The 13,528-nt window shown below is 37.8% G+C and overlaps 1 protein-coding gene and 1 long non-coding RNA gene across 2 annotated transcripts in view; both read right to left on the bottom strand.

Annotated features, from left to right (window-relative positions):
- LOC142600928 (uncharacterized) overlaps nt 1–13,528 on the bottom strand; it is a 637,768-nt gene that overhangs the window by 581,503 nt on the left and 42,737 nt on the right. The gene's annotated exons all lie outside the window — the stretch shown is intronic.
- Nucleotides 1–13,528, bottom strand: part of FAM83B (family with sequence similarity 83 member B) — a 50,055-nt gene that overhangs the window by 8,330 nt on the left and 28,197 nt on the right. Inside the window, exon 3 of the mRNA XM_075747360.1 lies at nt 6,911–7,075. Coding sequence (XP_075603475.1) covers nt 6,911–7,075 — 165 coding nt within the window. The remainder of the gene's footprint in view (nt 1–6,910; nt 7,076–13,528) is intronic.

Genomic DNA, 13,528 nt, shown 5'->3' with positions numbered 1-13,528 from the left:
GACAGGTTGAAAATCAGAGCAGACGTGCTCTGTAAAGACCAGATGGATTAGGGCTGTTCATGAAGCAAAATAGGTAAGATTGTGTATATGGTAAATTTAGCAAAATGGGGGGGGGGGGGGGGGGGGGATAAAATGAATGGAATGGAATGGAATGGAATGGAATGGAATAGAATAGAATAGAATAGAATAGAATAGAATAGAATAGAATAGAATAGAATAGAATAGAATAGAACTGAACTCTTTCAGTTGGAAGGGACCTACAACAATCATCTAGTCCAACTGCTTGAGCACTTCAGGGGTGACCAAAGGTTAAAGAATGTTATTAAGTTGCTGTAGTTTAACCCCAGTAGGCACACATGTGTCTGACCACCCTCTCGGTAAAGAAACACTTCCTAATGTCCAGTCTAAATCTCCCCCTGTGCAGCTTTGAACCAGCACCTCTCTCTCCACTTCTCCCTCTCAGGAACCTGTAGAGGCATTTAAACTTACAAAAGTAATATACTATAAAGTATGACTGAGTTTGCAATACAATTACATAAACCTTCATTGTCTGTGGGATCACTTATGCATTTACCTAAAACATGTAAAGTTCTAATAGATAGAGGTTTCTCTGTTGGAAAACAAGAGAAAATCTCCGTGGAATGAAAGCACATTTCCAAATAACACATGCTTTCTATATCACTATATATTTCACTGTTGGTATCTTAAAACTTTTATCAAAAGAAAAATCAAATCAAAGAAGCAAGAGTTACACTTAACAGCTGCTGAGCTGGTACATTATGGTTTGACTGAAGCTATCCAAGTCCTTTAAGTTTTATTTATTATGTGAGTTTTTACTTAGTATTTTTGTCAAGCTATCTGAACAAAAATGCAATTCAGTTAAAATGTAAAAAGACAGCAATTTAAAAATTGCTTTTGGTTGTGACCCAAATGTTTTGCAAACATGCTAGAAACATAAAACATAAAGTTTATCTCTTAACTTGGCATATCAATTGATTAAATAAAAGAAGTATTATCTAGAAGTGAATTATTTTAAAAGGTAAAAATTTTAAAAGTGAAAATACAAATGGATGCTTAGGTCTATTTTCAGAAACAGCTAAAAAAGAATCAATAACAGTAACAACCCAATTTGCATTATAGAATGGGAAGTTAACATAATTTTGCATCTCTACCTGCTAATCATTTTTCACAATCTAGTATTGTGTCTTTCAAGTTTTCTGCACTTCAATTAGAAGTTTTCTTATCAATGAAAGTAAATTTTCCCACTTTTCCAGTGTGGTTTTTGTTGAACTTTGAACAAGCCAATCCCACTGAAGAAAAAATATTATTTCTCCAGCAGATACTCAAGCTTTAAGTCAAAGTACTTAAATAAAAAGCTTTTATTTCAAAGTCAAATTGTGTGGAAAAAGTAATTTCTGAAAAAGAAAAAAAAGAAAATACTGGAATTTACCCATTCTAAAGATTGTAACAATAGTAAACCCTTATTTGCTATAAAACAAAATTTTATGAATTAGTAATGAAATTTGCATTTATTTCAATGACTGTTTTATCCAATTCTATTACCATGTAATTATATTTGTATGTCGATTTATATTTAACTATATTATAATATGTCATAATTTGAAAAAAAGTAACTTGAGAGACAGATTATACATTTTCAAATAATCATAACAAGTAATGCTGGCCTAAAAACATACCAGTTGAACATATCAAATCTTACTGAGATAAAGCCTGATCAGTATTGAACAGGGTATCACTTCAGAATCTGGAATGCTGGAGGCACAAACAAGGCTAAGGGCTTGCAAATTACCATGCTATATTAAAAAAACCCTTTGCCTTAGGTACTCATAATTTGAAATATAACTTCAAGTAGGCATATCTAAAAAAGGAATAATATTTACATTAAATTGCTGGTTTTTTTTAGAAAAAATTCGTAGTCATTGCTTCCTCTGTTCTCCTTTTTCTTTTCTTTCTCTTCAGTATTATTCCTCCTGCAGCTTTTCTATCCTACTCCCTTAGTCTTGCCAACTCTTTCCCTGTCTCGGTAGGTCATCCTCTCAAAGACAGGAACATGGCAGCATTGCAAAGGCATGTGCCAGAGATCATGCTCACCTTTCTCACATAACACTTCCTTTTTCTCCACAATTCATCTGGCATTCTTCACCTACTTCAAACCCTGTAATTAGGTGTCAGACATGCGTGCTTTGAATAAGCACCCAAAATCCAGACAATATTTGAGGATATATAATAAAAATGCATTCCACTTAGGATTAGAAGCAGTAAATATATACATACTGAACTGCAAGCCCCATTTGGTATGAAATGCTGGGCTTCACCTTCCTACTTGGTTTCATTATCAGTATACAGTACTCCCCTGCTAGCAGTAGTGTGTCACTCATCACTGCAGAAGTGTTATGCATCATTGTGGGTAAAGTAATAATTCCTTTATGAATCCTGAGAGGAAAATCATGGGCGAACCAGAAACCACACATCATGAAGGATCCCAGCTAGCCCGACAGGACACACAAAAGCATGTAGATTTGCCATAGTGAGTCAGGCAGAAAGTCTGTCCGGTCCTGTAACCTGTTTCCGTCAGTGACTGCCAGTGGATGGGAAGAATACTTTAATCGAGGACTTGATGTTTTAGGAGGTTTTCGAAGCCAGACACAGGATCTTCTCCCTCCTCCGAGACCAGGTTGTAGGATGTTCAGAGGTGTTTATAACATCCAGTGCTGAGGTTTAAGGATGGACATCAGGGCTGTCCAGTTAAATGATGCCCAAATGATAAACAGGAAACAAACTCTAACTTCTCTTTTTATGTAACACTATCTTCACAGAGAGAGCCACATAAGCATGATTTAAAATTTTGAAGTATAATTCAACATTACACACTTATTTTCATTAGTAAAAACCCTGCAATGTGATAGGTAAATACAGTGAATATAGTGGTCTCAAACATTTCACTTCAGTACTTTCTATTTATTGAGCCTGTTTTTATCAGTGGTCAATTACTCACCCTGTACTTGCTGTCAAGAACATGCACAAAGAAGAAAATAGATGTCTACCTAAAACTTAGCCTAACAGCTTTAAAGAAAAAAAAAAAAGTCACATTTCTCATACTGTTCATCATTACTAATGTTATTTATTATCCCAGACCTCTATTCTTACTAAAAGATATTAGTTGCCATACAAATGCTAAGTAGTTTTCAAGTTCGCTTTTATTCCAACTTTGAATCTGATCCAATGACTACTGAAAACAAAATCTCAGTGACTTCATTGGAGTCTGGGGTCCCTTGGCACAGAAGTCTGCTCACAGGTATGACACCATGCTGTACATACCTATTTAACAACCAAATTTGACTTTTACTTGGAAATACAGGAAAACTTTTGATGATCTTGATAACATTGGTGACAAATAACAGACTGCAATCAGGCCTCAAGAGCAGCTCCTATGCATTTAAGCATGCATATCTGGGAGTAGACTTCACAAAAGGAAAGTAAAATCAATTCATTAGTGGTTCTATTTTCTGATTCCTGCAATTCATTAAAAATACTGAGAGGAGTATCAGGTGATAAACAGTTCCTGCCAAATTGCTTTCAACATCCCCCTGTAGCAAGATGATTCTTCATTATTGCCAGAAGTAAAAATAGGTTTCTGCAGAGCATGGAGCCTCTGCCACATACCTCACCTCGTATCAAATAAAACATGAAGATCTGGCATCCGCTGAGGAACTTGGTTGACTTCTTTGGCACTAAACAACATTGCCTACGTTGGTTCTTTGATTCTAATCCAAAATTAAGTTTCTGCATTGAGCATTCTGGTGGCTCTGGGGATTGTCGTCTTGGTGCTGCATTCTGCAGTGCAAATCTATTTCACAGTTTGCTGCAGCACCTGTCAGTAGCAGGAAAAAAAAGCATCCCTCGAAAAATTTAGCTATTAGTTTTTGAAAAATCACCTGAAAAAAGCCTGAATCTGTAACAACTCTTCATCTTTCTATGCAAAAGAATTGCCGACCAAACAAGTCAGACCAGTGACAAAGTTAATCAAAAAAAGCTTAGGTAGAGAAGAGAAAAAAAAGGTAAGAAACATTAATTACTGAGGAAAAATATAGGACAGTCAGGAAACAGATAAATGAAACTGAGGAAAGAGAAATAGGAAAGTATAGGAGAGGAATTGTTTATTTGATTTCCACTGGTTCCACTGGTGATGTTAAGGTGAACATTAAGTAAAAACCAACCCAAAAGAAGAAATGCTGTAGGAAAGACTCAAAAAACTCCTGGTAAACCTCTGATTTCATATTCCCCCATACGGAATTCACAAAATAACCACAGAATATATACTCTATCCATTTTTTCAGTTACATCTTTCAATAGAGAGGGAAATATGCCCTGATATGCAGTCAGACTATGGATGAGGAAAACTGTCGGCATAGACATTTAATGTAGATTTATGAATAAAATCATCTTTTTTCCTTACAGAAGACTATTGAATTATGAATCTGAATTAAAAAACAGTTTCGCTCATCACTGCATCTCATTTTTTACTGATTCAAATGAAGAGAAAAAGAGCCAGAGAAGGTGTTGAGTCAGAAAAGCTTTACAAAAACTCATCATCATGAGTACATGGCGTGATGAGCATCTGCCATACTCCTGCAAGACTGAACCAAATCATGGCAGAGAATAACAAGACCAACGCTGCTGGTGCTACAGAATCACAGAATCACAGAATGGCAGGGGTTGGAAGGGACCTCTGGAGATCATCTAGTCCAACCTCCCTGCTAAAGCAGGATCACCTAGAGCTGGTTGCACAGGATGGCGTCCAGGTGGGTTCTGAAAATCTCCAGAGAAGGAGACTCCACAACCTCTCTGGGCAGGCTGTACGCCTTGAGGAAAAGAAATAGACCCATACATTGCTGTCCTCTTCCTGCTTTCACTGAACAAAAGGGGAAGACTGAAAGCCAAGAGCACAAAAAGTTGAAGATGTGGGGGTTTTTTGTGAACCTTGAGGTGATGGGAAAGAGGGAAAAGGAGAAAACTTCTCCAAAGTACTGACTGTTCTTTCATAGTCACCTGCAGTTTCTCTTCATCCTCAAGAAAGGCACAGGAAAATTACTGCGGGAGTAGTAAGCTTCTATTCTCAAACAACAGTCACTGGGAGTAGCACTTAGATGAGAAGGCCATTAATTTGAAGAACTTTCTAACAAGCTAAACTGAAAACCCAGCACACAACAGGATTACTGCTCAGCTCTTTGGCATATATTTCTCATTTTCTGATAAACCTCAAAGTAAAGCTTGCAGGTAAAAATGTATTTTATTTCTTCCATTTTTATGAAACAGAAACATATAAAACATAATGTCACTGAAGAGGCCAAGTCCTAGCTTCTCCAATTCACACTAATCCATACAAAATACACTCTAATGCAGGTACATTAATTCTTTCAACCACAGTATAAATGCCTATAGGTCTATAAAACCACATTAAAAAGACATCCATGAAGCCACCCAAAAGAAGTTAAGCTTTCGAAACAGCTGTAGATACATATTGCACAGAATTAATTGGAAAATGCATACTGTGGCATTTTTTGAGCTATCACTTGCAATGCATGCTCCTAATTTCTTTCATTTTGAGAGGATACAACTCATGCCATAAAAATACATACAGCATTTTTGGCAAGCTCTATGGCATAATTAAACCAAGTAATCAGCAAACGGTGGTATCCCAAGTTCTACAGTATGGAAATATTGCCAAATACTGACTTCATGAAGGCAATCACGACCAGTGTTTACAGAACCACAACATTTTTTTAATATTTTCTTTCCAAAAGTTCCCATAGATCTGTGTATGAGGCCACCAGGGGGCAATCCCACACACTCATACACAAGGAACAAGCATGGAAAGTGGTGTGGAATATTTTTAAGGACCTAAGTCAACACTCCAGAGCAAAAATTGGTATAAAATACAGGCTTGCTCCAAAATTCTACCAAAAAGTCCTCTTTATCCTCACAAACACACCACATCTCCACCTGATTTTAGCACCAAGTTCTTAAAATGGATGCTGCTAAGTAGATATTTTATAATATTTTTGCCTGGCCTAACTAGTTACAGAAACAAGGAATTGCAAATGGAACTATACGAAGTTTAGCCAAGGCAGTGCTCAGAGCTTTGCAAGTGAACTCTGGCAACGTCCTTGGAACTTCTTCAGTGCTAGATTATCTACAGTACAGTAAATCTAGAAGTATTTATGAAGCTCATTTACTTCAGGTCAGTGCAGCTCACAGTTTGCATTCTTATCCCTGTTAAATATTAGGGCAGTACAGAACATCTTGTGAAAAATGTAAACATTAGTCTTTTTGTTATCTTTCTTAGAAGATAAAATTATGTATTTCATGTATAAAAGTAATACTCTCTACAAGACATGATGCAGACAGGCATGCTAATATGGATTTTCAGGACAACACTAATAAAATAGAATCTTGGGCCTTTTAAAGTATTTTAATACACAATAACTTTAAAAAAAGATCATAAAATGAAGTATGCAATTTATTAATTTCCATAAGTTTTATGACTCTATTTGCAGGCTACTTTAAGAGAAAACAAAAAGAAGCCTAGTTTTTCAAACATGCAGTATTCCTAAATTCATAATAATGGAAAATTATTTTATAAATATTATATGAAAAATTCTGTCATTCTATTAAATACCCTTGTTTTGACACATGAAAAAGATAATAATCTTTCTAAAGAGGAAAACATTTGTATAGAAGGTTCCGCTGAGAGCTCACCTATTTATAACTCATTGTTAATTTGAAAAAGCAGTATTTGATAATCACTTTTTGAATAATAGTCCCTTTTCAGTGGGTTGCAGAGCAATGAGTAGTGAATGTTCATGCACAAGAACACAGTAAGCCTTACCCTGAGCCTCTGAACTTGACAGCCTTGTTTCTCTGTCATTTTCAAAAAGTGACTGAAGTTTGACTCATCAAGCAGGAGATACACTGCAATCCCTCTAGCAGATGCCTCCACAATTTCTCTAAAAATATCCACATCTGTAAACATATCCATAACGATGGCAATCACCTGAATAAAACAGAAAAGACACAAATTATGGTATTGTATAAACGCATATATAAAACTCTTTACTGAAGCTTGCACTGCGCAGCTAACACACTAATATTTTTTTACATCAAAAAGTTCTAGTGCTTTCCATGTGGTACCACTTAAACTGGAAGGCTTTTCAAGACCGCTGGAACTTCTTTGCGAGAAGTCAGGTGATTGATTGTGTGACATTTGTCACAAGTACCAAAGTCTGGCAAAAAGTTGTGTCATGGGTGTGTGTAGTGGTTTGTTATATGAGGAAAGGAAAATCCAGTGGCAGAGAAGGGAAGGGAAAACAGTAATATGAATAGAGTGGGAAAAAATTAAACCATCGTAACTGCCATGTGCATAAAAACATTTTCAGGTCATGTATTTGTACAAGGGACTTGTTCATCTTCTCTAAAGCTACTGGCTCAAGAGCTTGAAGGAGCCAATCAGCAGACATTGACGAGCTGGAGGAGTTGAGGACTTCAGGATCCAGACTGATTCAGTACTCTCACTGGGATGAAATTTCCTCAGCTGGTGAGAGCTTGGTTCAAGAAGATTAGAGTGCTGAATGCCAGCTACTGATGCCCTTCAACCTATGGCGATAAAGTAAGTATTTCTGATTGGGAAAAGCAATGTCCTGCTAATGGTATTTTGGAGAGGATACACTGTTGACATATCATTAGCAATTTGGAAAGAACTAGTATTGAAGCATTAGAGCAAGTAAGAGAGTAAGAACAGGAATCTGTAATTTTTAAAGATAATATTCCTCTCCACTAGAGTCTTCATGAAAAGTTTCAATGAGATGCCTCAGGTGCAAATTCAAATCAAATAAAGCCTTTCACAGGAATCAGAGCAGGCTTGATAGTGAGCATGCTTTACCATTTTCACTCAATCACAAAAGTTGGTAAATGCTGTTGCACACACCCAGGTAAAAGTTATGTCTCCAGTCAGTCATCTGAATTACCTTTTTGAATCCTACCTGCTTAGAATGAAAAGACTCACTTATGCCAAACATGTACCTAAACCACTAGAAATATTAATGAGAGCTGACCTACAAAAAATAAAAGTAAAATAACAATGTCATTAGGAAAGGTAAAAAGACAGCTCCTGAAGTAGTAAAAATGAAAGGACTTGGCCTTACCGTAACATGTTACCTGGCAATAAAAAGATGCTACAAATCCACCAGTCAGAGAGGAACTGAATAGCATGAAATAATTAAATTCTTTCAAAAATCTTAGGTAATATGCCCATGTACTACCTCATTCATTTTATTGACTTTTTGAAAATAAAACCTAAATGTGATTTTTAACGGTACAAATTATATTCCTTCATCTAAATTTTAAAGGAAAGACTGAAAACCACAAAAGTTTATCTTGACTCTAAGGACTTCATGGCTATCAGACTGCACATTCTGCTTGGTCTTGTTTCTGAGATACGCAATGTTAACTGAACATGGCAACCTTATTTATTCATCTGTCTTGTTTCAGTTATGTCTGAGCAGAAATCTGCCAGGAGAGATCAAGCATGAAGGAAAAAAGACCAAAAAAGAAAGCCTGTTTTCAAATAGTTCTGTTTCATTACCTGTGCCCGCTCCCTATGAACTCCCTAATTTCTTCTTAAACTTTCCTTTTCTTCAGCTCTTTAAGAAACAGATGCTCATTACATTCAAGGATCTATTTAAATGTAAGACAAATTCTGAATGGATTCATTAGCATACTCTGACATGAATACATAAAATATTCACAATCAATAGTAAATACTTCAAAAATAATTCTAGCATTTTCCTATGGCAGGTATCTAAGATGCTAATTTGTTTGCAGCATCTGTGGTTGCAGAGACTAATATACTGGAATATGCTGAAAAGGAAAAACAAGAATGAGTAATAAAAACTAAAACTCGACACTGACTAGAACAGCCATATCTATCTTTATGAAGAGGGAAGGAGAGAAATAAATCCATAAGCAAGCAGGCCAGGAAGTTGGTGGCATGAGAGCGATGCATGTGCACTACTATGCAGATATATCATAACTTGCGAAGGAACAGGGAAACCCTCTTTGTCTTCACTAGTAGAATTGTTCTTAAACCATTTAGCTTATTCATTTTGGAGTTAATTCTGCAAAGCATCAAAGTAGTCTTGCAAGAAAAAGTAGATTTCGCTTACAGAGTTGGAATATGGATTACCTTTAGAAACCTAAAGCTTGTGCTGGCTGAAAAATCCTCACCAGATTTAAGGACATGTATGCAAAGCCACAGTCATGATCTGACAACCAACTGGACATCCGTTTTTTCGCTCCCCGGAAACCAAAGATGATTCTTGTTGTATGCCCTTATTAGCCTGCTCATTCTCTCTCTTAGCAGCACTCAATTAATCTAGTCAACACAAAGATAATTAGGCTCAATTGCTGGAGGAAGAAGAGTGCCAAACGTGAACAATGCATATGATATACACTGATAAACAAAAAGCCATTTACAGTTATATGGTCATTTCTGTATACTGATTTCTATAAATCAGACTAGTTGTTTGATCGTAAACTGTAGATTTTGATGTTGAAAGAGTAGATTCTATGAATGTCATAGAATATTCTGGCTTTTAAATGTATTAAATTTTCTTTCTTTTTTTTTTCTCTTTTTTTTGGGGATGGGGGTACATTTCCCCATACATTTGCCTACTTTGCAGCAGAAGGGAGTACAGAGCTTGGGGAAAGAAAAAGCCAATATGGTATTCAGGGTCCCAAATTTTGATTAATTAAGGAGACCAAGACTAGGCAGTTACTTCAAAAGAGGTATTCTATAATGTGTATCTATCTTTAATTAAAGCTGTAATAACAATTGCAAGATTCATTACTTGCTGCATAGCTTTGGAAGAAAAGATTTCACTACTGTGGTTTCAGATTTGTTCTTGCAATTGCAGAGCTAATTTCCACCCTGATACTTGTAAGAAGGAGGAGTGAAATCCAGCAAGGCAGAAGAAACTGAAAGAATTCAAATCGCAGCAAATAGGTCAGAAAAATGCCTATTCCACAGATTCTGTTTCCTTTGGGCATAACAATCCTATCCGGTGTCAAGAAAATCCTCCAAGGCAGAACACTCCAGTGTCGTACAGTAGGCTTCCTTATAAACTGCCATTTCCTTTACAAAGCATATTTGTTTTCCAAAATGCAGAGGTCTTTTGAAAAGCAAACACCAATGTTTTTATAGGAAATAAAAGGCCATCATCCAACCATGCAGGGGATACTGGATGGGTGCAGCAGTTTTCAGCTGAAAGCATCAGAATTCTGGGAGAACTTCCCAAACCTTGAGAAACTGATTACCACCCTGATCAAAAATGACCCTCGGCTGGGAATAATGAAGCATTTTATACTTTCAAGGAGAAGAAAACATTTGACAGAGCAGAAACATTGATATTATGCACAGCAAGAGTGAAATACCACCGCTTGATTTGATATTAGAAGAACATATTTCAGGGATCAACTAAAAGTGAGGCCAGTGCACAAAACAACTTTTTATACTAGTTTTCTTCCCCAAAAATCAAACTTAAATAATCTTATCTGACAATTTTTTTTTAAAGTGGTAAATGCTTTTTAAGGTTCAAGTTTGGTTTCAATGACATCCTTATAGAAGAAGAAAATCTCCTGAAGTCAATAAGCAGAAAATTACTCCTAATACAGCTGATAGTTTTATCAACTTAAATGAAGGCACCAATAGAGCTATATTCTGTTATTCTTACTAGTATCTTGACACCAAGAATATGGCTTGCAATAGAAACATTTAAGTATAGGCAGAAAAGCATAATTTTGTTGAATAGCACTATTTTTATGCAAATATTTTCAAACACTTTTTTTGGTAAACTGATGTATTTTATTTAATTTGCACAGTATCAAGCAAAGTAGCATTTAAAAGCTCATTATCTCTAAAGTATCACATCATTTTTACCAAGTTCTTTTCATTCCTTAAAAGTTTTTAATAATCTCCAAGTTCAGGAAATGACTCACTCCTACTCAAAATATTAGTGACTAGATTCATGAGAGAGAGACACACGCATTATTTTGAAGGTTAAAATAAACAGCTATAGCTGAAATTTCCTACTAAATTATGCAGATTCTTGCAAAGCAGGAGTTTAAGAACACGGTAACAGGACACCACACTGGAAATTATGAGACTGTAAATGGAGGCTGATGCCCAGTTCTGTTGATCTATCATGATATAGGGCCAGGCATTGCTCCTAGGAGTCGCAAGTTTGGGCCCTCTCACACGCATTATATTTGCGCATATAGTTCTTACCTTCAGAAATTAATTCCATTCAAAGGCTCCTATAGAAAGAAGTTGCACAGGTCAATCCCAACAATGCAAATACATCTATCACTAAACATCTCCTGAGCATGTCCAGGGGAAGGCCACCAAGATGGTCAGGGTTGGAGCACTTGCTCTGTGAAGAGTGCCCCAGAGCTGGACGCAGTAGTCGAGGAGGGGTCTCAAGAGAGCAGAGCAATCACCTCCCTCGACCTGCTGGTCACCCCTCTTTTGATGCAGCCCAGGACGCAGTTGGCTTTCCGGGCTGCAAGCGCACACTGCCAGCTCATGTTGAGCTTCTCATCAAACTATACCCCCAAGTCCTTCTCCCCAGGGCTGCTTTCAATCCATTCCTCACCCAGCCTGTAGTTGTGCTGGGGACTGCACCAACCCACGTGCAGGACCTTGCACTTGGCCTTGTTGAACTTCATGTGGTTCACACGAGCCCACCTGTGGTGGGTTGACCCTGGCTGGGGGCCAGGTGCCCACCAGAGCCGCTCTATCACTCGCCTCCTCAGCAAGGCAGGGAGGGGAGAAAGGAAGATGGAGAAAAACAACCCCAAACTCGTGGGTCGAGATAAAGGCAGTTTAATACAGCTAAAGCAAAAAGCCGCGTGCGGAAGCAAAGCAAAAAGCAAAGATTATTCTCTACTTCCCATCAGCAGGCAATGTCCGGCCACTTCCTGGGAAGCAGGGCTTCAGTATGCGTACTCCTTACTCCGGAAGACAAACATTGTAAAAAAAAAACAACGAATGCCCCTGCCCTGTTCCTCCCCCTATTCTCAGTTTCTTACTGCTGAGCATGACGTCATATGGTATGGAATATCCCTTTGGTCAGTTTGGGTCAGCTGTCCTGGCTGTGTCCCCTCCCAAGATCTTGCCCACCCCCAGCCTGCTGCTGGGGAAAAAGAAATGTTGGAAAGACAGCCTTGATGTGTGCTGGCACTGCTCAGTAGTAGCCAAAACACTGGTGTGTTATCAACAGTTTGCTAGCCACCAATACACAGCACAGCACCATGAGGGCTGCTGTGGGGAGAATTAACTCCATCTCAGCCAGACCCAATACACCACCTCTCCAGCCTGTCAAGGTCCCTCTGGATGGCATCCCTTCCCTCCAGCGTGTCGACCACACCACACAGCTTGGTGTCATCGGCAAACTTGCTGAGGGTGCACTCGATCCCACTGTCCATGTTGCCAACAAGGATGTTAAACAGTACCGAGCCCTGAGGAACACCACTCATCACTGGTCTCCACTTGGACATGGAGCTGCTGACTGCTGAGTGTGACCATTCAGCCAATGCCCTATCTACAGAGTACTCCATCCGTCAAATTCATTTAATTCTGTCAGGGCTTTAGCTTTCCTAGCCTGATCCGTGGCTGTTCAGACAATTTCTCTGTATTCCTTCTAATTAGCATCCTAATAAATCATCTGATATCCTTAATTTCTGGCACTGTTGCTAACACCAGAGTGCTTCTAAAATGATAGATTATTAATTTCGTATTAATTTTCAAAATTAAACACAGCCCTGAAATGCTTTGCACAATACATCCTGCCATTGCAAAACATACTTTGAAACCACTGTGAGTTGCACCTGAATATCTCAGGTCACCTTCAGCCTGGCTGAATTGCTGAGTTCTCACATAGCACATCAAAAGTCTTGAGATTAAACATCAAAAAGCAGTACAACGCGGGGAGCGCTCCTCTATAAACAGAGTCTAGATACAATAATAGAAATAGTGATCAAACATCTGAGTATGATCCATGCTTCTACAATTACTGTGGCAATGTAGTGGAACAAATACTCAGATGATTTACACTTATGCAACTTCCATGAAGTTAATGTCACTACTTGTAGTATATTATCACCAAAATTGGCTTCCTGAGATCATATTTAATGTATTTAACTTGGCTTTGCATTCAGAAAGCAATAGACCATAACCATATAGTGTATTTTGAAATGTTCTGCCATTATTGCATTCTTTAAAAGCAATTTAATTAACTAGAGGGTGAAGTCTGGCACTTCACCAAAACAGGCAGCTACACTACCCCAGAGGAAGCTCTCCTAACCCCCACTATCCTCTTTCCCTGCTCCAAAAGAATGTTTCTACTGCCAGTTCTGAGGACACAAAGTGTACAACTCAGAACTGAATACGTCT

This window comes from Balearica regulorum, chromosome 3, assembly GCF_011004875.1.
Source record: "Balearica regulorum gibbericeps isolate bBalReg1 chromosome 3, bBalReg1.pri, whole genome shotgun sequence".
In the NCBI taxonomy this organism is placed as follows: domain Eukaryota; kingdom Metazoa; phylum Chordata; class Aves; order Gruiformes; family Gruidae; genus Balearica; species Balearica regulorum.
The sequence above is the reverse complement of the archived record's forward strand: the minus strand, read 5'-3'. Positions and strand labels throughout refer to the sequence as shown.